This window comes from Phascolarctos cinereus, unplaced genomic scaffold (assembly GCF_003287225.1).
Source record: "Phascolarctos cinereus isolate Bilbo 61053 unplaced genomic scaffold, phaCin_HiC Scaffold_726;HRSCAF=1367, whole genome shotgun sequence".
Classification (NCBI taxonomy): domain Eukaryota; kingdom Metazoa; phylum Chordata; class Mammalia; order Diprotodontia; family Phascolarctidae; genus Phascolarctos; species Phascolarctos cinereus.
This window is the reverse complement of record NW_027556098.1, coordinates 60,401,199-60,425,389: the sequence shown is the minus strand read 5'-3', so window position 1 is coordinate 60,425,389 and position 24,191 is coordinate 60,401,199. Positions and strand designations below refer to the sequence as shown.

Genomic DNA, 24,191 nt, shown 5'->3' with positions numbered 1-24,191 from the left:
AATCTTCCTTTGTTGCTTTCTTTATCTTTTTTAAGTTTAAAATTAAGCCAAAGAGTTATTAGCTTTTCTGCTTTTGGTAGAATTTCAGCAGAGGTCTGGATAACTGAAATTTCCCATCACTCCTATTAATGCACTCAGTAGGCTTGTTTTCCAATTCATCTGTTTCCTCTTTATATCCATGTGGACTTGTACTCCAATGACAAGATCACTTTTGTTTCTCTCTTTTGACTTTACCCAAATACTCTCCAATGTGTTTCCTACTCTGGTTTCTGAATTTCCTTAAATTGGAAGCTTTCTTAAAGTACAACGCTACATACCTCTCCCCCCTTTCCCCCTACCTATTGAGGCAGCATGGTATAGTGGGAAAAACACTGGATTTGGATGTTCCTAAAGACCAGACTGGAAGCCCTGCTCTCCTGCACACTACCTTTGGAAGCTCGGGTGAATCACTTCCCCTCTCTGTGCCTCAGTTCCCTGAACTGTAGAAGGAGGGAGTTGAATTCAATCAATTCCAGTTCAAAACTCCCTTCTAATGCTCCATGTTACTGTTGGAAGCTAAATCCCATAACTTTTGAGACATGGCACAAAACCCATTCCTTATTTTTAATTTTCTTGAGTTGAACGGCCTGGGTGAAAAAAGGATGACCAAATCCAGTCTACCCATTCTCCCCATCCACCCCAAGGGATCAAGAATCCTGCTTCCAGACCAGCCCCTGGACGTGCGCGCGCCGGCGCCCCGGGGGAGGCACGGACGCTGCTGAGCGCGCCGCACCAAGGGCCTGGGGGGCTAACACTCGGCATCGCTGTCGGACATCCCGGCAGATCCCCGAGACCCAGGCTAACCCAGGAAAGGGGGGATGGAAGGCTGTCATGTAACCCTCCCCTGCCCCCCAAGCTGGGGCAGAAACCAGGGGAGAAAGAGTCGGAGTTCCGGCGTAGGCGCAGCGGGGCGCGGGTGGGGGTCCGGGCCCTGGCTGGAGGTGCGTAACAATTGGCGTCGTTTCTGCGTGTGATTGTCTCATTGTTTTCGCTGTGACTGGGGGGAAGGGGACGCGCGCACCCGGCGCCGGCGCCGGCGCGGGGGGGAGGGGAAGGGAGAGGTTTCGGTTCACAAACCCGCGCGCTCGCTACCTTGGCAACAGAGCCTGGAGAGGAGAGTCCATCCGTGAGCGGACTTCTGTCGACCCGCCCCCTACCCCCACGCTCTGGGTCACTGGTCCGCCCTCCAGAGCGCCCCCTATACCTCTTTTCCTCTTTTCTCTTTCTTTTCTCCTCCCTCGCCCTGACCCTCTTCCTCACCGCCCCCTTTGGGACTCCATCCACGCCATCATCCCCCGCTTTACAAAATGGCCGCTGCGCCCGGCATCTGCGGTCACGTGACCCTCCACATTCTCCGCTCTCGGCCTTTTTGTGGATAGCTCGGACTTCAGGGAGGCAACACGCAGGCGGGTGGGGGTGGGGCGGGGGAGGGGCAGGTTAGAACGGAGAACTCTCACGAGATCTCCCAAGCCCACAGACAAGGAGCAGAAAAGGAAAGAGAATTGGGGGGAGGGTGAAGAGAAAGAATTTTCGCGAGATCTTGAGCGCTCCGAGTCTGGCAGAAATCGGGAAAGAGGAGTTCTCGCGAGGCCTTGGGGATTCGAGGACGAGGGGAGGGTGGGGGGAGGAGGGAGGGACAGGGGATGGGGGGGAAGGAAGTGGGGGGGGTAGTGAAAGAGAAGCTCTCGCGAATTTTTGAGGACTTTGCTCTGCTGAAGTGGTGGAAGAATAGACTGTGACGGATAGTTCCCGCGAGGTTAGGGCAGACTGATTGGCGCGGCGGCCAGAAAGGAGAAGTGGTAGTGGTGGTGTTAGGAGGAGGTGTGGGCTGGGTAGGGAGAGGAGGCGACGGGGGACGGGCACGTCTTACGTGCTGACGTACAAGCCGTCGGAGTGGGTATATTAGGGCCGTGGCCGCGCCGGGCGTTCCAGAGCCGCAGTTCCCCGGTGAGAGGTGCTTTGCGGTGAGACATCCCCCACACACAGTTGATCCGCAGTGGTAACGCCAGAGTCCCCGGTACTCTTCAGGGATGAGTCATGTGGCGGTGGAGAATGCGCTCGGGCTGGATCAGCAGGTAAGACAGCGAGGAGGGAAGGGGGTTGGTGCCCGCGCGGATCTTATACTCCCGCCCTCCCCCCCACCAGCCTGGCCTATGGCGCAGTGCTAAACCCTGTTGGTCCGCGAGTATCCCGGCTCTTGGGTCATGTGCTCCAGGCCAGAGTAAGTCGCCTTCTTGGGTATGTGGAGGAAGAGAGAGAGAAGTCGAGGGGAAGGTCGGGGAACAGCGTGTGGAAAGGGACCAGGGAGAGGCGGGCTTTGTGTGGGGCCCGGCTCGCCCGAGGTATTGTCCGTGGTCCGCGCACAATGGCGGCTTTTATGTGAGCGTGCGCAAGCGAGTGGGGAGGGAGAAGGGAGCGCGCGCGGGGAGGTGGGGGTTGGGTTCGCGCGCTGGAGGGGGCTCTTTGTCTGGAGTCTTTTGTGCTACTCTCTAAGGGTGTTTTGCCTTTCGAAACTGGCTTTGAGCAGGCCCTTGCATTAGCCTTGTAGTGGTTGTTTCCGGCTTTGGCGAGGGCTGTTTCATCTCTTGGAAGGTGTGAATGACGAGAGACGGAAGACCCGATACAAGGTGGCGGGGGCGCGCGGGCTGACGGCCTTCGCTCTGGGTAATGGCGGCGGCCTCCTTTGTGTGCTGCTGCGTGGCTGGGCGGCGCTGCGGCCCGCTAGCGGGCGGGGGGCGGGGGGGGGAGCGAGGAGCTGCCAGAGCGGGGGATGCGGAGGAGTCGGAAAACTTGGAGGGGGAAAGGGGTGTTCTGGGGAGCCCTGTATTTAAGTCATTCTCTTTGGTTTAAAGGGTTTGGAACTTGTTTTATCTGCCCTTTTGAGAGGAGATCTTTGATTCCACTGTCCCGGTTGGCGAAGCAGCGTTTCCGGAGTGGAAAGTTTTGTGACGCAGATGGGCCGAGGAGGGATTGTGGGGGGGAGGGGGGAATGGGCCGGTCCGTGCGCCGTCGGGTAGTGGAGATGTGGAGGTGGGGGGGAAGGCCGTGGTGGGGGCGATACCTGAGCAGTCAGGGTCCAGGGGCAGCATTTCTCCCTTAGGGTTGTTAGCCCTACGTGATGCTTCTAGGCATGTGAACCTTAATTTTGGCGTTCAGGCCTGGGAGATTTGAAAGAGGAAAAATTTCTGAAATGCGGATTTAGATGGAATAGAATTTTATGATGTTGAAATGTTGGGTAGGGTATACGGCTTTGTTTAAATATAGCTGAGAAAAGTCCCAGCAGTCTTTGTATGTGAGAATTAGGTGAAAGGATATGGATGAAGAGGTGGATTATAGTAATGGCACTAAGGCTTTTGAGAGAAGTCCATTGTTTAGTTTTGTGGAGATGAATTTAGGTTCTTGATTAATTCTGCAGATGTATCATAGCGATTAAGGTTTCTATCTTTAATGAGGTGCTGGGGGACATTCGTGGAATATATTGGGTCATTTTAATTATACTTGATTTTAATAAGTTATGAAAGTAAGTGTTATGTAGTTTTATTTATTTGTTAGGTATGTTTGCCAGTAAAACGTTCTTGTCCAAAATTAGCTTTATGCAACAGCCTAGTAAAACTGGTTGGCAACAGTGACCCGGAATTTGAGGATTGGGGCTTCGCGATTTGGAGGACTTTGAAGGGATCTGTTTCATAATGATGCCATCATTTGTATATACTAACTGGCATCCAAAAGTAGTGACTTTGTTTTAGTGGCTTGAAGGCACTGTCTAGAATTTTAGGAATGAATTAGAACTTACCTTCTTGAATTCAGACTTGATTTGACCTTGACCATTATAAGCTTCTTATAAATATTAAACTTTAAGGAGTGGGTATGTTCATGCTAATTAGGTTTTCAGAACGAAGCTTATAGAAATTTATATATAATTGGAATTACTGCCGTACTTATACAAAGGAAAATTAAGGAGCTTTATTTCATTGTTAAAAATTGTTTTTTATATCTGTCAAGGTATGTTGGATATTGGTGGGGTAGGGCTTTTCGTTGATGTAATTTTTTAAAAAATAACTGGACAAGCTTTATTTTAATATGAATATGGATTACACCTTCTTGGGAATAAGCACTACAATCTGCAGAAGAGGAATGGTGTCCGCTTCCTACTTTACACATGATGTGTTTTCATAGGTGATAATACGGAGCAGATTGATAGGTATATATGTATATGTATATATATGTAGTATTGCCATTTTGTTTATGAACGTGTCATGTGAGTTTATATCTAGAGACTTAAACTTTTAAAGGGTGGCATTCGTGCTTAAAAAGGTTGCTTTTTAGCTAAAATACACTTTTAATTTGTGTTAGTCATTTGTTTACTATAGCGATGTTAATTACCACTGAAGTCCGCTTTTTAGGGTAAGGGGTACTTTTCAACCTAAGATTTTCAAGTTGGACCAGAGTTTTGGCCTTAGTGGGAATAAATAAAAATGGGTGTGAATGGTTAAATAGAATAGAGAATGTGACCTTTAGGCAAATGATTGAATTAGAGAAATAGAGGTGAGAGAAGTATTAACGTCTTCCTCAAGGAGAACAATTTTGTATAAAAGATCATAGATGTAGAACTGGAAGGGACTTAAATCCCTGAGAAATTGGACCTAGTCCCACATTTTACAGATGAGGAAACTGAGACCCAGGGAAGAGGCTTAATCTTAACTTAAGCAGATAGCTTTATTACTAATCATTTACATTTATTGTTCTAAATATACAGGCCCATCACTTAAAATGAAGTACAAAGATTAAGTTATCTATACACGAGAAAAATCTATAAGCTGCACTCCTGTAAAAGGCAGATTTGGTGCAGGTACAACCCTATGTTGGGGGCAACGTGTTATATCTCCAAAGGATATTTTTTACAAAAATAAATTGACAATGTGAGGTGTTAGATTAATGTATTTTTACATGTAAGATTTTTTAACAAGTTAAGAAGATAATGTTCTCATTTCTGTCTTTAACAAACCAACCATAAGGTTGGGTGGGGAGGAACTATGATACAGGCATTTTTAGGTTAGGAAACAGGTATTAAACAGGATATTAAGTAACTCTCAAGGTCATAGGTCAAGTTAGTGGCAGAGCCAAAGCTAGAAATGTTGGCTGATGACACTTTTGCTTATTAAAGCCACGCTGGTTTTCTTTTCCTCGGCTATTTAATGTGTACTGACAGTATAAATAGCTTTTCTCTTTTCTTACAGTTTGCTGGCCTAGACCTGAATTCTTCAGATAATCAGAGTGGAGGAGGTACAGCGAGCAGTAAGTATAAAATTTTAGGTGGATGGGGGGGTGGAATTCTGACTAAAAACTTTTTTCTTATGTCTTGACATTCATCAAGAGTGCTAGGAAACTTAATCTTAAGACTATCATTTATTAATAAAAGATTCAAAGATTGTTGGAATTAACTTAATTGGGTTGAATTTTTAAAACTGGAAAAGACAGGTGCAGACAGGTGTAACAGCCCCATGGGACATTAAATAGGTTTGGTTGGTTAATGCCACAAATTGGCCAGTGTAAAAAAACAAAACCTTTGAACCCAGTAAAAGAGAGTAGGGGGTTTACTAAACTCTCTTTAACAAGAACCAAAAGGATTTTCCTACTAAGTAGGTCAGAACCGAAATTCTTTGTTGTAGTGTTTTGGTGACTGATTTGGAATTTTTATAAGATGAGTTAGAAATTTGCTTATATGTATGTGAGGTTGGAATGGAATATTAATTGCCTTTTAACAGCATATTATTAGCCAAATGAATTTTTTACTATGTTAATCTTTGTCATTAAAAACTGCTCTGCTAAAGTCACTGTAGACAAATGAGTTGGCTTTTTATTTAGATTTTTACCATCCCAGTCTCTAGAAGTTTAGTAATCCCATTTTTCCTTTTTCTGATTAATTACATAAAGTAAGTGAAGGAGCTAGTCAATAGAGGAGGGAAAGGAGTTGAGGAATCTTGATTTTGTAATCTTAGAAAGCCAGAGACTTATAAGGCAACTTTTAATTGTACCTGGAAAGTAATTAAAATTACAAGTCTGTGATGGAGTTTTTCCAGTAGACTATAAACTCCATGAGAAGAGGTGTGTGTGGGGGGAATCCCTTGAATGGCACTTTGCACTTAATTTAATGAATAAATTCTCCAAAGTAGGAAAGTGATAGTGACTCACTGCTCCTGTCTTGATAGATAGTGTCAAGTTATTCGAGCAGTGAGTGATGAGTTCCTCATTTGTTTTGAATGTGATATATATCCTGTTGATATGATTTGATATTGTTAGTACATCTGTGCATTTTAAATTTATTCAAGAACTATTCCAACTTGGCCAGAGATTTTCAACCAAGTTGAGAATTACAGTAGGTAATCTAATGAATTGGCAAATCTCATTCCTGGTTGGGGTTGGTTTTGTTTTGTTTTCCAAAAATTTACTCGATTACCTTTCTCCCCTCATCCCCACATCTTCTTAGAATTTTATTTTTGCTAAGAGCCAAGATTTTTTTTTCCTTAGGTAAGTGTATTAGAACAATAAAACTTGACAAGTAAGATTAGAATGGTTTGTTCACTAACACTGATGTTTTTTCTTAGTTAATTGAATTAAGCAAATGTATCTCCTTCCACAAGCCCTCTTGCCCACTTTGGCTACACTGTTTGTAAAGAACTTTTGTTTTAAAGATTTTGTAAAGATAAAATTATATTTTATTTTTCTTAGAAGGACGTTATATTCCTCCTCATTTAAGGAACAGAGAAGCTTCTAAGGGTAAGATGTTTTTCTAATGTATCTCATCTCTAACAAGGTATAATTTATCTCCTTTAAGTGTTTAGAAACTTCATGAGCTGATTTGTGTGTATGTGGTCAGTGAATAAGAACACCCGTGAGTGCTAGGAGCTATAATGTTAAAAGGAATATTTCAGTTGTATTCCATTTTCAATTTTAAACAGTTAGGCACACTATTTATTGCTTGCTGATTGGTAGCATAAGGAGCTTTACACATTATGATGGAAATAAGCTTCTTGCTTTTATTTGAACTGTGATTCTGTATATACTAATCATGGTCTAGATCAGGAGTGGAACCTGGGACCTCAAGGCCATATGTAGCCCACTAGGTTCTCAAGTGCTGCCCAGTGACTGAATCTAAACTTAACAGAACAAATCCCCTTAATAAAGATTTGTTCTGTAAAACTTGGTTCCCCACCCTTACCTAGACCCTTCAAGTTTTTTGAACCATTTTGTAATCTCATTGCAAAGTATTTCAAACACATCCATTTCTGATTTAAACTGTAATCCTTAGTACTTTGAAGCAAAAGAGTTTAACATTTTCAGTGGCACAATTTCATTCTAAAGTGAACTACATAGTAAATGTATTGGGTAACCATAAATGGCTCCTATCTTAGAGCTGTCAGAAAACAGCATTATTTATTTTATTTTATTTTTTTAGGCAATTGGGGTTAAGTGTTGTGCCCAGGGTCACGCAGCTAGTAAGTGTCAAGTGTTTGGTTTGAGGCTGGATTTGAACTCAGGTCTTTCTGACTTCAGGGCCAGTGCTCTATCCATTGTGCCACCTAGCTGCCCGTAGAAAATAGCATTTTTACTGAATAATATAGTTATAGAAAAGCTCATGGAGCTCTGGATAGGTGATGAGTAGTAAATTTAATGTCATTATCCATTTTCTTCATGCTGTAATTTGATTTATTAGCTTTGATTAAAATATTTGAAAATTCTTATTTAAGTAAGAAAATTGTTTCTAATTCTCTACAAACTCCTTTGTGTGGACTTTCTTAGGGGGTGATAAAGTATTTAGAAAGAACTATGTACTTTACAGATGAAATTGAAAAGTTAAGTAATTGTTCAAGGGCATATGGCTAGCTTTTAGAAGGAGTAAAAAAAGGAAAAGGAATTCTCCTGGTATCTTAGTAATAAAATGTTATTGAATCACCATATAAATTCAAACCTGTCATCTATTGCCTTTTTTGCATTTTCAACTAGAATCACCTTCGTTTCTGTTCTTCCTACCCTGTGAGCCCATCTATCATTTGTAAACAGAGTTTTGAGTTGGGGGAGAAGGTTCAGCAAAACAAATCAAATAGCGTTTTACCTATTGCTGAATTTAAGTACCTGATAATTCCCATCTGTATATTTTTAGTTTTGCATTCATGCTCTAAAATGTTTTCTGACCACTATTAAGGCCAGGAAAAGGGGGGAGGGAGGGAAAGTAGTGTTTTTATTAGAAGTACATGTGACTCAATTTTTAAGACGGATTACCAATAAGAAGGTATATCATAGGATTGTGGTAGCTAGGTGGTGCGTGGATAGAGTGCTGTGGCCTAGAGTCAGGAAGAGATATCTTCTTGAGTTCAAATCTCAGACACTTATTGTTGTGTGACCCTGAACAAGTCACTTAACCCTGTTTGCCTCAGTTTCCTCATCTGTAAAATGAGCTGGAGAAGGAAAATTGTGAACCACTCCAGTATCTTTGCCAAGAAAACTCCAAATGGGGTCATGAAGGGTGGAACACAACTGAAATTGAACACATCCGATTTAGAATTGGTTGGATAATTAATCATCTAGGGCTTTTCCCCCATCCCCCCCCTTTTTTTAACTAAAGAAACTAGTAGGACTTGTCACAAAGATAAGTATCCGAGCAAGATTTTGAATTCAGGTTGCAAAGGAATATTGGGTCACGTTAGTTCTATCTGTAATATGGTGTTCCCAACAAATAGTCATTCAGCTTAATTGTTTGATGGTATTTAGCTGTTATTACTTAAAGGACATGAAATTACATATGACAAGGCCAAGTAATTATATGTCTTAAAGCTAAAGCAACTTTTAAGCTATTAAAACATGAAATATATATGCTTTATGTACTATAAAGTACATAAGCACTGTCTCAAATTAAGGATACCCCCAAATTATACTCAACTAAAGGATCTAATTTTAAATCTACATGAAGACTATTATGTTGGACTAATACTTTGGACTATTGAATAAAAGCAGAATTTAACCCGTCTAATTTGCTGAGTAAATAATCTTAGAGGACTTGTTTTCGGGATCACAGCAGTTTTTAAAAGAAGTACATCAGGGCTAAATTGAAAGGTAATTGGTATGTTTAAATAGCTTTCCATTGGGTATTTGACAACATTACTTAGCCTTAAATCCTGTATTAATAGATTGACCTTGGTACAGATCCTTTACTACCTAATTTTACACTTACTATTAGTCACAGGAGTGGATAAGAGTTGGTTCTTGATCATAAATTTTTAGTGTGGCTTTGCTGGCTGATTGTTAAATGTTATACAGTTATGTTAGATTTTACATAGAAGTAACAATGTTAAAACTTAGATCAATTATGTTATTGGATTAATTAAATTAGGGAAACTGCTCAACTACAAAATTATGAATTTGATTCTTTTGTCAACCTTTCATGTAACAGTTGCTTATGGATATTTTAGCTAAAATTTAATCGTAATCTGTATAAGGTGTGGCATGGAACAATATTTAGGACTCTAAAAAAAGGGAACATTCTTAGTTTTAGTGAGGGGGGAATAAGCAGTGTGTTCTTGAATCTTAAATATGATTGGCAAAGTGATAGGATAAGAGAAAACCCTGCATTTGGAGTTATAAACTGGATTTTTAATCTAGAATATTTATTTACTTGTGTGACTGTCATATCTTTGGCCTTTTCATCTGTAAAGTTAGGAGGTTGAGCTAGCTCTCCTGTGAATATCTCCAATTCTTAACTTAGAAAAGTATAGTGTACGTTATTAATAATTCTCTACATTTTGAAATAAGAGGAAGAATCACTAGACGCCTCTTATCCAGTGTGTGTCCCTTTCTCTTCCCCACCCTTGTAAATACTGAATTATATGTAATTTTGTTGTCAGCACACTAGTTTGGGATGGATAGAGAGAGTAGTAATACAGTCATTGGAATGGTGTTCTCACACATAACCTTTTTGTGGCAGAGAATACTTTGTTAACAATGTGATTCCAATTCTTGATAAATTGAAGCAACTCTTTTCTTATAACTGGAGAATATTTTGTTGTGTATTCCTGCCCCTTTTTTTAATACTGTTAAGGAATTAAAAAATAAGACAAAATGACTCACCTAACCTGTCTATAGATTATATGTACCATGTTCAAAATTTTGTATTTCTGGACTGTTTTAGAGATTTAGTGTAAAACAAGTCTCTCAGTCATGTATGGGTCGAAACTTCTTCTGATTGTATATGGATAGACTCTTATTACTCTGATTTAAGGCTTTAGGTTTCTAAGTAAGTCCTAGTGTTAGGTCATAGCAGTTAGAAGAAGAAAGTCAATCTTGTTCCTTTTTTGGCAGGATTCTATGATAAAGATAGTTCGGGGTGGAATTCTGGTAAAGATAAGGATGCATATAGCAGTTTTGGCTCTCGTAGTGATACAAGAGGGAAGTCCAGTTTCTTCAGTGATCGTGGAAGTGGATCAAGAGGAAGGTGTGTGATTTGTTTTATTCTGACTGTTTTTTCTTGCATGATTATATGCATAGCTGTCTTGATAGTAAATATATCTCTGGTGTTAGAAAAATCCACATGCTTGTTTTTTATTGACTCTTAAATGGCTTTTTAAAAATTCCAAGTCTAGTTTCCATATATAGAATATAATATATAATCATTGTGCTTTTTTAAAAAGTCATGAGAAATCTTAAAGATTGTTCTACCAAAATGAGACCTGCAGCATTGTAAATTTTGGATATTTGAGTATTTAAAGTGTAGGCTAATACAGTGAGTAGCCTAACTTGTTTGAGGTTTTTGTGGGTTCTTTTTCATAAATTTTAAACACCTTGTATTTTTGATTACACGAGTGTGGTGAACTGACTTTATAGCTGTGGTTAATCCTGTATCCTGATTTTTCGCAAACATGGTATGCCAGGCCTAAAACTAAACACATCTTAATTCAGGTAAGGACTGTTTTCTGCCTTTTGTCCCAAGTCTCATATTGGGGAATTCTTTCCTATGAATATTACAAGGTGACTGGGGAAAGCAGTGCTCTGAGGATGGTGATTTTCCCCAAATAACATTTTTCATAAACAACTTGGGTAAAATGTAGGAGTAAGCTATGTCCTAATATAGAAGCTTGTAAAATGTTTATCTGACTCTTAAATGAGCGATTGGCCTGTTTTGATAAGTCTAGAGACATAATGGCATGCTTGGAAGGAAAAAAAAAAAGACAAAGCACATTTGGCTAATTTGGAGAAATATTTGGTAGGTTAGAAGCCAGAATCTTGAGAGTCAATTTTAATTGTACTTCTAAAGTAGGCTGGTTTGTGGCTTTTGAAGCACTGCCTTGGTATTACATAATAAATCAGATAAGCAGCATGGGGTATCTTTTCATGAAGTGGGGGTCATTGGGGGTCATTGGCCTCCCCCCTCCTCCCATGGGTGGTAAATGTGATAGTTGTTTTCTTCTGTTTAGATTTGATGATCGTGGAAGAAGTGACTACGATGGCATTGGCAGTCGTGGTGACAGAAGTGGCTTTGGCAAATTTGAACGGAGTGGGAATAGTCGATGGTCTGATAAATCAGACGAAGATGACTGGTCAAAACCACTTCCACCAAGTGATCGCTTGGAGCAGTAAGTGATTTCCAAAATACTGATTCATTATATATGTTTACTTTTATGTCATAACAGTAACTACAGTTGAACTTTTGATTTCAGGGAACTCTTCTCTGGAGGAAACACTGGAATTAACTTTGAGAAATATGATGACATTCCTGTTGAAGCAACAGGCAACAACTGTCCCCCACACATTGAAAGTGTAAGCTTTTGACCCCCCCCCCCGTTCTTTATTTCCATCTACAAAGGGCTTCTTTGTAGGTTTTCGAACTTCTGAAGATATAGCAGAATGCCATAAATGGAGTTAGTTTGTAATTTATTAAACTTGTCCACAGTGTAGAATGAGAGAATGAAGGTAGAAACCATTTACTATTATTACAAATCAATAGTTTTCTACCTGCACAGAAAAATTCCAAGCAAGTGACATTGGGGGAGGGGGCTAAGATTATAAAGTTTAGATTGGCTGAGAAGTTTCTTAAATTTCCTTTTTGTATTGTTCTCAGTGGAACTAAAATGTCTCTTTGATATTAATTGACTTAGTTTTGGGGATGTGCTTAACTTATTAATATCTTTACATTTTTTGACAGTTTAGCGATGTTGAGATGGGAGAAATTATCATGGGGAATATTGAACTTACTCGTTACACTCGTCCTACTCCAGTGCAGAAACATGCTATTCCTATTATCAAAGAAAAGAGAGACTTGATGGCTTGCGCCCAAACAGGTACAGTTATTCAACCAATAAGAATATTGATTTTGAGAATTTTGGTAGAGAGGTTGATTAAAGGGTTGTGAGTAGATGGCATGTTTCTGTTTGCTGGGAGAAGAAATGTTCTGATTTTATAGTACTTCCCCTCAGAACACCTAATGGCTTAAAAACTTTTGTTTTTCCCCAAAAATCTTTACTTTACACCACAGTTGTTCTTTTGACTATAATTGAAATCCACTTACTGCCTCAATGCTAACTCAAAGTACAGCTTAGCAAATATGTTACTAGATGAACAAGGGGAAATAAAGGATACTTTATTACCACAATGTGCACTAAAACACATTGTGACTAGACTGGAAAAGTAACAGTTGTATTATTTCTTTCCTATCTTTTGGTAAGATACATTTGATATTTTTGAAAGCTGATGATGGAAGACCTATCTATATTTGTATATATCTATATATATAATCTCTAATACTAGAATTTAAATTGAATTCCTCATGAGATGTTAAATAGTCTTAAAATTTCTCCTGGCTTTGTAGCATTTGTTTTTCTTTTCAAGTCAATGAACATAGTTGCAAACCTTCATCTTTAAAGTTGATTGGTTTTGGATCATGCACCTCTTTGTTTTCTTTAATAGGATCTGGAAAAACTGCTGCATTTCTTCTGCCAATTTTGAGTCAGATTTATACAGATGGCCCAGGCGAAGCATTGAGGGCTATGAAGGTTTGTTTTTTAGTTCATGAATGCTAAAATTTTACATTCGCCGTAGTGCTACTGACTGCCAATGAGTGTCAAAGCTTTTAAAGCAAAACTGAGGTACAAGATCATGTTGGTCTATTTTGGTTCATGCTTGAGTCATTTTGTACATCTTGTGTCAGGCAACTTTCAAGTGTGGTGTCTCAGATTTAAAGAGTGAATCAGCTATTGATAGATTTTTAAAAATATTCCCACAAGACCATTAATTTTAAACTTTTTTGTATCATGGACACAATCTATGAAGCTTTTGAATGCATAAAATGAAATAAATGGGATTTCAAATTAAGCCAATTATGTTGAAATAATTCTCAAAAAATTTGTTTATATTTCAGGGACTACAGGAAAAAAACCTCTTTGCTTTTAGACTAAAAGTAGTCACATTTGAATTTATTTAAATCTGTGGGCTGATATTACAAGAAAGCTTTAAAACTACTGGGTGACACCTTGAGTGATTCATATATATTAATGGGGTCCTTTAACATTGCTTTGTTCCATTGGTGACACTCAGAATTAAAGAAATGCTGAGTTTAACACTTGAAACCACTCTTGTTCCATCTTTTTGATAAAATGATTCATTTTGTAGGAAAATGGAAGGTATGGGCGCCGTAAACAGTACCCAATCTCCCTGGTTTTAGCACCAACAAGAGAACTGGCGGTACAGATCTATGAGGAAGCCAGAAAGGTAATCTTAAGTTATTGATGATTTATTCTTAACCACAAAAATTAATCCGTTTCTGTGATTGTTTTGAAAAATAAAATAAACTTTTTTTTAATAGTTTTCATATCGATCCAGAGTTCGTCCGTGCGTAGTCTACGGTGGTGCTGATATTGGTCAGCAGATTCGAGACTTAGAACGTGGATGCCACTTGCTTGTGGCGACTCCAGGACGTCTGGTAGATATGATGGAAAGAGGAAAGATTGGCTTAGATTTTTGCAAGTATGTTAACAATTGTCTTAGCTGTTTTGCCTGTGTTAGGTGGTCTTCTAGTTACATGAACAATAATATTCTTTTAAAACTTCTTTTTACTAATTTTATTTAAGAAGAGCCACCTATATTTTGAGGATTGTGGTTCCAAAAATCATTTTATTTTTTAAGCATTTGATTGGTCTATATCAGTATCAAAGCTAAACTTTATACCTGTAATATATTGGAAATTTAGCATACGTGCAAAACAGAATTGTTATGTTCAAATGTTTAATTTTAATTCGTTTAATTCAGTGGTTTATCCATTGTCTTTTTAAGATACCATTAATTTTTTTAAATGCTTTACACGTAGGCTATTTATTACATATATAGTATAGCCTTTAATTTTATAAGAACTTAAGATGTATTAGAAAGACTCAGTTCTCTGGTAATGGTTTTTTGCCTGGACGAATTTAATAGTTCAATCTTAAGTTTGAACTATATTGACAATTTTTCTGCCATCAGGTATCTAGTGTTGGATGAAGCTGACCGTATGCTTGATATGGGGTTTGAACCTCAGATTCGTCGTATAGTTGAGCAAGATACTATGCCACAAAAGGGAATTCGCCACACTATGATGTTTAGTGCTACTTTCCCCAAGGAAATACAGGTACAATTAAAGTTTTCTGAATGTCATCTATTTAAGTGATGTTATTTACTTCAGTGAATACTAAGTCTGTTTCCTTCCTATAGATGCTTGCTCGTGACTTCTTGGATGAATATATCTTTCTGGCTGTAGGCAGAGTTGGCTCTACTTCTGAGAACATCACACAGAAAGTAGTGTGGGTGGAAGAATCTGACAAACGGTCATTTCTGCTTGACCTCCTAAATGCCACAGGTAAAGAAAATTACGACGAATTTCAGCACAGCTCTGGTGGCTCAGGTAATGAGAATCTGTGTTAGTTGGAGGAAAAGCTTTTAGTCTTTACCTCCTTGTTCATAACATGCTATTGAAACATTCTGTTTGAATTACTTCAATTTGCATGCCTTTAAGTGCAACTAAAATTCAACTGGTATAAAACTTTCACCACTTGGTGGTGCTCAGTATTTATAAATTATCCTAGTATTGAAAGTAGTCTTTTCCATCCTTTCCAAATTCAGGCAAAGATTCACTCACCTTAGTGTTTGTGGAGACCAAAAAGGGAGCAGATTCCTTAGAAGATTTCTTATACCATGAAGGATATGCTTGCACCAGTATCCATGGAGACCGATCTCAGAGAGATCGAGAAGAAGCACTTCACCAGTTCCGCTCAGGAAAAAGCCCAATTTTAGTAGCTACAGCAGTAAGCACACTCATTTTGTTTATAATCTCAATATGTACATTTTAAAAAATCTACCAGACCTAAACAAAGTTGTTTTTCAGGTAGCAGCAAGAGGACTGGATATTTCCAATGTGAAACATGTTATAAACTTTGATTTGCCGAGTGATATTGAAGAGTATGTACATCGAATTGGTCGTACAGGTCGTGTTGGGAACCTTGGTAAGGTTTTTAACTGGTGAGAAAATTAACTGTATGTTGCATTGTGATCTCTTGCAAAACACTTAATGGGGTTTTAAAACTTAAGCAGTAATTCCCACAGTGGTGACATTTTATAATCTTTGTGGATGTGATTCTAATTAAATAACTGACCCTGTGGTTCAAATACAGGAAAAAAGGACATTTGATTGGATTGGGCTACCAGTTTTTAACCCAGTTGCTAGCAGTAATAACAGAGAGGTAGAATATTTTGATACTTTGTAGAAAACAAAGCATAGGGTAATTCCTTTGACCCTGTTTTAGGTCTTGCCACTTCATTCTTCAATGAAAGGAACATCAACATTACCAAGGATTTGCTGGATCTTCTTGTTGAAGCTAAACAAGAAGTACCATCGTGGCTAGAAAGTATGGCTTATGAACATCACTATAAGGGTAGCAGTCGTGGACGTTCTAAGAGGTACTAAACTTCTTCGCTTTCAATCCAGTCTCTGGTAAATCTCCTGCTTTTTATGGAATGATGGTATAATGTGTTTTTATGCTTTCCCCCCCTCACAGTAGTAGATTCAGTGGAGGTTTTGGTGCCAGAGACTATCGACAAAGTAGTGGTGCCAGCAGTTCTAGCTTTAGTAGTAGTAGAGCGAGCAGCAGCCGCAGTGGTGGTGGAGGTGGTGGTCATGGCAGCAGCAGAGGATTTGGTGGAGGTAAGTTCACTAAAATTTAATGATTTCTCCCCCCCCCCTAAAATAGAAAAATGTAGGGCTGTTTTAAACTTTCTGGCCTAAAGTGATTTTAAGGAAGAATGTGGTATCTAATATGTATGCCTTTTTTGTTTGTTTAAGGTGGCTATGGAGGCTTCTACAACAGTGATGGATATGGAGGAAATTATAACTCCCAGGGGGTTGACTGGTGGGGTAATTGAATCTGCTCACAGCAGGTCACCCTACCAAACAAGCTAATATGGAAACCACATGTAACTTAGCCAGACTATACCTTGTGTAGCTTCAAGAACTCGCAGTACATTACCAGCTGTGATTCTCCACTGAAATTTTTTTTTTAAGGGAGCTCAAGGTCACAAGAAGAAATGAAAGGAACAATCAGCAGCCCTATTCAGAAGGTGGTTTGAAGACTTCATTGCTGTAGTTTGGATTAACTCCCCTCCCACCCACCCCTATCCCAAACTGCATTTATAATTTTGTGACTGAGGATCATTTGTTTGTTAATGTACTGTGCCTTTAACTTTAGACAACTTTTATTTTGATGTCCTGTTGGCTCAGTAATGCTCAAGATATCAATTGTTTTGACAAAATAAATTTACTGAACTTGGGCTAAAATCAAACCTTGGCACACAGGTGTGATACAACTTAAACAGGAATCATCGATTCATCCATAAATATTACAAGGAAAAACTTATGCGGTAACCTGCATTAGGGCTTTTGATACTTGCAGATTTGGAAAAACAAAACCAAAAACCAAAAACAAACATCTTGAAGCATATCAATGGAATTAGTTTCTAATGTGGCAAACTGTACTAAGTTAAAGTTCTGATTTGCTCACTCTATCCTGGATAGGTACTTAGAACCTGATAGTCTTTAATAAGCCATTCCAGTCATGATGAGGTGATGTATGAATACATGCATACATTCAAAGCACTGTTTTCGAAGTTAATGCAAGTAAATACAGCAATTCCTCTTTCAATGTTTAGGCAGATCATTAATGTGAGCTAGCCAAATGTGGGCAGAATATTACAGGGAAAGTTTAAAGGTCTGATAACTTGAAATAGTTTTTAGGAGAATTCATCTATTTAGACTTTTTAAATGCCTGCCATAAATGAAAATTGAAATGGTAGAATGGCTGACCACAGCAGTGACCGGTCCTTTTTTAAGGGCCTGGCTGATTTTGGTCTAATAACGCATGCTAGTGTTGATGTTTTTTGGTCAAGAGGGTATGAACAGGAAGAATTATGCAGCAGGCTTTATTTTAATGCAGATTCACATTACTCTGTTCAAGCTGCGTTGAGATGTTAAACTGGCTTACTGTAGACTTTGTAAAAATGGCTCCAGAAGAGTAACAAACTGAAATCTTTGAGATCACAGAGGTTGGAAATATGTACATAACTGCACAAGGTGTCAATTCTGCTGTCAGTGCAGTTTTAGTCAGTTTTAGTTGCATAGGTTTCCATTGTATTTATAGTCTGTTTATGCTAAATCTGGCCAAAGATGAGTATTGTCCACCACTAAAAATGCCTCTGCCACTTGGAATTTCTGTGCTAACTTTGTGGCCAGAGTGCCGTGATCAAAACTCTCAATCTTTTTTCAGTGGCATAGGAAGACGGCAAAAATCTCCTAAAGTGCAATAGATTTTCAAGTGTATTGTGCCTTGTTCTAAAACTTTTATTAAGTAGGTGCACTTGACAGTATTGAGGTCATTTGTTATGGTGCTATTTCAATTAGTCTAGGTTTAGGCCCTTGTACATTTTGCCCATAACTTTTTACAAAATACTTCTTTTATTGCACATTCAGAGAATTTTATATATATGTCTTGTGTGCGTGTCCTTAAACTTCCAATCTTATTTTGTCTCTTGGAGATTGTTGAACGCAGCTTGTCTAAGAAGGGGAAGGGACTAGATTCTAAAAATTTATTTGGGACCATGGGAATGATAGTTGGGAAGAAAACTATTTGCACACGACAGATTTCTAGATACTTTTTGCTGCTAGTTTTGTGTAATATTTATTGAACATTTTGACAAATATTTATTTTTGTAAGCCTAAAAGTGATTCTTTGAAAGTTTAAAGAAACTTGACCAAAAGACAGTACAAAAACACTGGCACTTGAATGTTGAATGTCACCGTATGCGTGAAATTATATATTTCGGGGTAGTGTGAGCTTTTAATGTTAAGTCATATTAAACTCTTAAGTCAAATTAAGCAGACCCGGCATTGGCAGTGTAGCCATAACTTTCTGATGTTAGTAAAACAAAATTGGCAACTTGAAATTAAAACATGCCAAGGTTTTGATACACTTGTCTTAAGATATTAATGAAACACTTCTAAACACTGATGTGAAGTGTCCAGATTCTCAGATGTTTGTTGCGTGAGTTTTGTTTAGTTGTGTGGTTTTTTTTGTTCTTGTTTTTTTGTTTTTGTTTTTGTTTTTTTTTTTTTTCTCCGTGAATGTCTGGCACATTGCAATCCTCAAACATGTGGTTATCTTTGTTGTATTGGCATAATCAGTGACTTGTACATTCAGCGGTAACATTTTAGCAAGTTTTATCAGCCAGCAATATTTTCAGTTCATAAATAAGGATTCAAAAATCATATGCAAGAATGGATTTAAACTTGCTGAATGTAAAGATTGAACTTCAAGTCACTGTAGGTTTAGTAATTGCTTATTGTATTAGTTTAGATGCTAGCACTGCATGTGCTGTGCATATTCTGATTTTATTAAAATAAAAAGTTGAACTGCAGAGTCTACTTTTCTTTGTTGCTCTCACTTGCAGCCCAATATTAGGTGAAATACACATACAGATTCCTTTGTAAAAAATTCCTGTTACTTTCAACCTCGTGAGTGAAATGGGAGGCTTTTTTAAGTTTTTATCCTAACATCCAGTACAGATAAGTTGTTTCATAGAAATAACACAACTTTTTAGTGGCTCCAGTCAATAACCATTTGGATAAGTGAGGCTGGATTTGGAGTTGAAATTCTACATTTGCTACCAGCTAGCCGTGACCTTGTACAAGTTCATGACCTCTCCTTGTATATAGTGAGTGGGATATACCAGAAAATCTTTTGAGATTCTAACTAGCTTTAAATACTAAGAAATTGATAGATAACCGAGGCAGTGGTAGTAAAGGAACATAGGTGTATTGCGAGATACAAGGGGAAGGATTCAGGCTGGGTCCTGTTGAACTTTCATGTTCACATAGCTAGGAGAGTTATGGCAAGAGTATATGCTCCAGTTAGCTTTCTTTAAGAGCCCAATTCAATTTTACAATTTATTAAGCACCTTTCTATTTAGGATACTTTGCTAGTAGGTGTTGGGGACATGTAAAGCTATCCCTGCTATCAAGGAATTGATATTCTGAGGAGTTTAAAGTAGAAACACAAGTAAAAAGCCATTTCGAAAGTACCAGTAAACAGGAATCTAAAACTAGGGAGAAAAGGGGTGAAGCTTAGCATTAGCTAGATCTCAGGTTTAGAAGGCAGTAATGCTGAACTGTTTGGCAAGTGAGTGGAACAGTAGATAAGGAAGACTTGACATGAATGTAGTCCAGTGCTAATATAATTAACTTGATTTGTTTGGAAGAATTTAGGTTTAGACTATAAGATAGCGAGTTCCAAATGGATGTGACCCTAAACAGAAGGTGATTTTTTAAAATTGAGAATAGGAGTTGCTCTTGATATCTGTGGCAAAGGGAAAATTCTCAACCAAGCAGGGATTAGGGGTGTTTTTATATATAGGTTATTATGTAAAATGAGCTTTTGTACCAAATGAATTCAGAATAAAAAGACTGTAAAGCTGGGGAAGTTGTTAACATTTGGTCACTTATCCCAATAAACACTCATAAGGTGACTGATAGTAGACGTTACAGAGGGATTTGATCCAGAAAGTACCAGGTTGCAAAAAACAAGTGCACTCTAGATCACTAAAATTCAAATTAGCAACTGAAGCTTCATTTCAACGATCAAATTGGCAAAAGAGAATAAAGGATGGACAGGGTTGCAGGAAGACAGGCACATTAACATTTTTGGAACTGTGGGCTGGCCTAACCATTCTGAAAAAAAGGATTTGGAATTATTTGTCAAGTCACTGAACTGCATTCTGGCCATTTTCCTCCTGTGCTGTTGCATGCCACTCTGGACCCATGGTCTCCAACCTGCGCTTCTGCCTTCTGCCTTGGGGCCTTTCATTCCTGATTGATGCGAGTTCACCATATCCAGCAGCCACAAACTCACCGCTCTGCACTCTGGCAATCCTACCATGGATGTAGCAATCAATTGCTCAAGACAACTCTATCCCTTTTGACTTTCCAGAGCAAAATTCCCTGGCTACCACCCCTATGTGTGTTGTTTCCCTGTATGAGAATGTAAGCTCCTTGAGGGCAGGAATTAATTGCTTTTTGTATTATTTGTATCTCCAGTGCTTAGCACAGTGCCTAGCATGTAGTTCAAATGCTTAATAAATGCTTTAATTCATTCATTCTCTATCTTGCAATCCTACTACTGGTGACAGAGGCCAAAGACAGGCAAAAATCCACATTTTGTTGTAGCAAAGAGCTAGAAATGATGATGCCCAGAGATTGGGGAATGACAACAACCTGTGGCACATAGAATATGTTGCAGCGTAAGAAAGAATACAAAGAATTCAGGAAAACATGGGAAGATTTGTAAGGAATGATCAGTGAAAGATCAGAAATATGGGAAGACTTGTATGAATGGATTCAGTGTGAAGCTAATGCTGAACCAGAACAACATGATCCTAATGATGTGTACTGAAAACACTAAAAGCTGAATGATGACCCGTGTTGGTCCCTGAGAACATGAAAAGCACTTCCTATCTGGGTGGGAAGATAGTATAGGCACAGGTGCAGGTGCATTGGTTCAATTAACTTTTTCTTGGGAGAACTCAAATGTGAAGGGGCAGTGGGGGAGGCGAGTATATTCAGAAATGACTAATGTTAAAAGGTGATACTGAAATTTCTTTTAAATAAAAAGTGCCCAGTGATTCAGAAATGATCCGAGTGTAGGTTTCAGTGAAACAATTCTTCCCTCTGGAAATTTTACTAACAATTTTGGATTGCATTAGCACTTTTGGGTTACTACATCAGCCTATTGACCCATTAGGCTTGTAGTCAGTCTGCTAAGATCCCTTGGCTTTTCTTTGACATTAGTGCATTCTGTCCATTCTTTCTGAGCCTCAGAACAGCATCTCAGTCTGCATGTAGGGTAGCAACTAGAAGTCTCAGCAAAACCTTAAGCTTTTCTACCTAACGCTGCTAATCTCTCACTTCACTTTCTTTCATTGATACTATTACTATTCACCCAATTTCACATGTTTTAAACCAATAATGTCTAGCTTCTCTACTAGACATGGGCCATTAAATTATATGAAGGAATCTTTGTGGGCCACATTAACTTAGTTTTAAAGTGTAATATCTGTATTTTAAGTACTTCCCAATTACATTTTAGTATGGTTTAGTACACTTGGCAGTGGGGGGGTTTTGCTCTATTTCAGTCAATAAATCCATTCAGTTTCTACCTCCACAACATCCCATATCTATCCCCCTTATCTTTCCACTGTTTACCCTAGTAAATCATTACTAATATAGTACAGCAAATATTTTCAAAGCAACTCCATGTAAGGCACCTTGACAGTTTGCTGGGGATGTAAAAACTAAAAGCTCTCTGCCTTCAAGAAGTATATATTCAATGAGGAGTTGGTGATAATGCTGTAACTACAAAATGTAAAAATGGAGAAGATGATGGGTTCAAATCCTGCTCCTGATGCTTACCTACATGACCTTGGGCAAGTCCCTCAACTACCCTCCAGTTTTTTTTATCTTTAAAGCATTAGGTGGAGGTTGGAATACCTCTGAGTTCCCTTCTAACTCTCTCTCTGGTCCTATATGAATTCATTTGAAGTATGAGTTATGTGACTATAGACTGCAAGGAAGCAGAGGGATCAGTTTAGGGAACAGCTATCTGGACATTAAAAAAAATATGTAGCCATCTTTTATCACCTTTGTTTCCAAATATATTCCTCTCCTCCCTCTGAGCCATCTCTTGTAACAAGAATTTTTGAAAGGAGAAAAAGAAGATACAATTTAAGCAAAAATGACACATCAACTGGGTCCTGAAGTGTATGCAATGTTCCTCGTCCATAGTCCCTCTCTTCTTCAGGGAATTAGATGTCATTAACTATTTTCTTGCGGCAAAGCTTGGTGGTCATTACATTTATACAGTGTTATTCTTTTTGCTTGTTTGCACATTACAGTGATTGCATATATTTTTCTGGCTTTCCGATTCATGCTGCATTGATTCATATAAGCCTTCCCATGCTTCTATAAGTTCTGCATTGATCATTTCTTATGGTGCAATATCCCATCACATGCATTTGTTTAGCTATTCCTTAATTGACAGGCATACTCTTTATTTCCAGTTCTTTGCCACCATAAAAAAGTACTGCTATGAATATTTTGTATATATGGGACCATTTTCCTCTGTCTTTGATCTCCTTGAAGTCATTTATACCTAGAGATGAATTTTTTGGATTAAAGGGTGTGGACCTTTTTTTTTTTCTTTGTTTAGTTGTTTTCAGTTGTCTAACTCTTTGTGACCCCATTTGGGGTTTTCTTGGCAAAGAAACTGGAGTGGGTTGCCATTTCCTTCTCCAGCTCATTTTACAGATGTGGAACTAAGGCAAACAGGGTCAAGTGACTTGCCCAGGGTCACACAGCTAATAAGTGTCTGAAGCCAGATTTGAATTCAGGAAAATGAGTTTTTTCTCACTCCAGCCCTAGTACTCTATCCATTAAGCCACCTAGCTAGCTACCAGTGGACATTTTAGTCACTTAAAAAAAAACAATGGCATCCCAAATTGCTTTCCAGAATAGCTGGATCATTTCATAGTTCCAACAGTCCATTAATGCACCCATTTTCTTTTTATTAACAGCTTTTATCATCTTTGCAAATTTGCTAGGTGTGAGTGAAATTTTCAGAATTGTTCTGATTTGCATTGTTCTCATTCAAAGTGATCTGGAGGCATCTTTCACGTTTGTTACCAGCTTGCAATTCTTTCAAGAATCGTTCATAACCTTCTTTGGGAATAGTTCTTAGTCTTACATATTTGTGTTTATTCCTTATATATCTTGGGTATCAGACCCTTATTAAATATATTTGATGTGAAGATTTTCCCCAATCAACACTTTCTCTTAGAATCATTGATTTTTTTTAAAAATGCATTTTGTTTCAGCTTTTGTAATTCCTATCTCTTGTTTGGTTAAGCACTCTTCCCCTAAGTCATAACTGTGACAGGTGTCTAATCTCATTCCTTTAGAGGCAATTGAGGGGCTTGATGAATGGAAGGCTAGGACTGGAATCAAGAAGACCTGAATTCAAATCCAGCCTCAGATAATTACTAGCTCTGTGACCCTGGGCAAGTCACTTGTAACTACTGTTTGCCTCAGTTTCCTCAGCTGTAAAATGGGGATGATAATAGCACCTACCTCGCAGAGTTGTTTTGAGGACCAAATAAATTAATGTTTGTAAAGTGTCTGAATATAGTAGGTGCTACATAAATGCTTATTCCTTTTTTTTAATTTTATGATGTGACCTTTCATATTTAAGTCACCTATCCATTTTGAGCTTATTGTAGTTAGTCAGTCCACTTTTACTTAGATAGGGTTTGTGAAAGAGTATTATGAAATAAGGCTGGATAGGCAACCAGAGGCCAGATTCATTGTTAAGTGGCTTAAATGGTGAGAGTCTTGTGTTTTATCCTGAAGACAAGAATTAAGGTTTCTGAACTAGTGAGTGACGTGACTGTCAACACCTATACCTTAAGAAGATTATCTTGGTGGCTTTTCTCTTGGAGAAGGAGACTAGAGGCAGAAAGACAGTCAATTAGGGGCTATCCACAGT

General features: G+C 38.6%; 1 protein-coding gene across 2 annotated transcripts; it reads left to right on the top strand.

Moving 5' to 3' along the window:
• Positions 1-1,798: 1,798 nt before the first annotated feature.
• Positions 1,799-19,017, top strand: DDX3X (DEAD-box helicase 3 X-linked). 2 transcript variants are annotated; one of them, XM_020967076.2, is made up of 17 exons: positions 1,799-2,114; positions 5,277-5,334; positions 6,769-6,816; positions 10,393-10,525; positions 11,505-11,663; positions 11,748-11,847; positions 12,233-12,368; positions 12,994-13,079; positions 13,696-13,794; positions 13,889-14,049; positions 14,542-14,686; positions 14,770-14,959; positions 15,178-15,359; positions 15,440-15,557; positions 15,858-16,011; positions 16,110-16,255; positions 16,394-19,017. In XM_020967076.2, exons 1-17 carry the CDS (start codon positions 2,070-2,072, stop codon positions 16,471-16,473), a joined length of 2,040 nt encoding a protein of 679 aa, XP_020822735.1. In that variant the 5' UTR covers positions 1,799-2,069; the 3' UTR covers positions 16,474-19,017. The 2 variants fall into 2 exon arrangements, with proteins under 2 accessions (XP_020822735.1, XP_020822736.1); XM_020967077.2 differs by having other exon boundaries at positions 1,807-2,114; positions 14,770-14,914.
• The last annotated feature ends 5,174 nt before the right edge of the window (positions 19,018-24,191 follow it).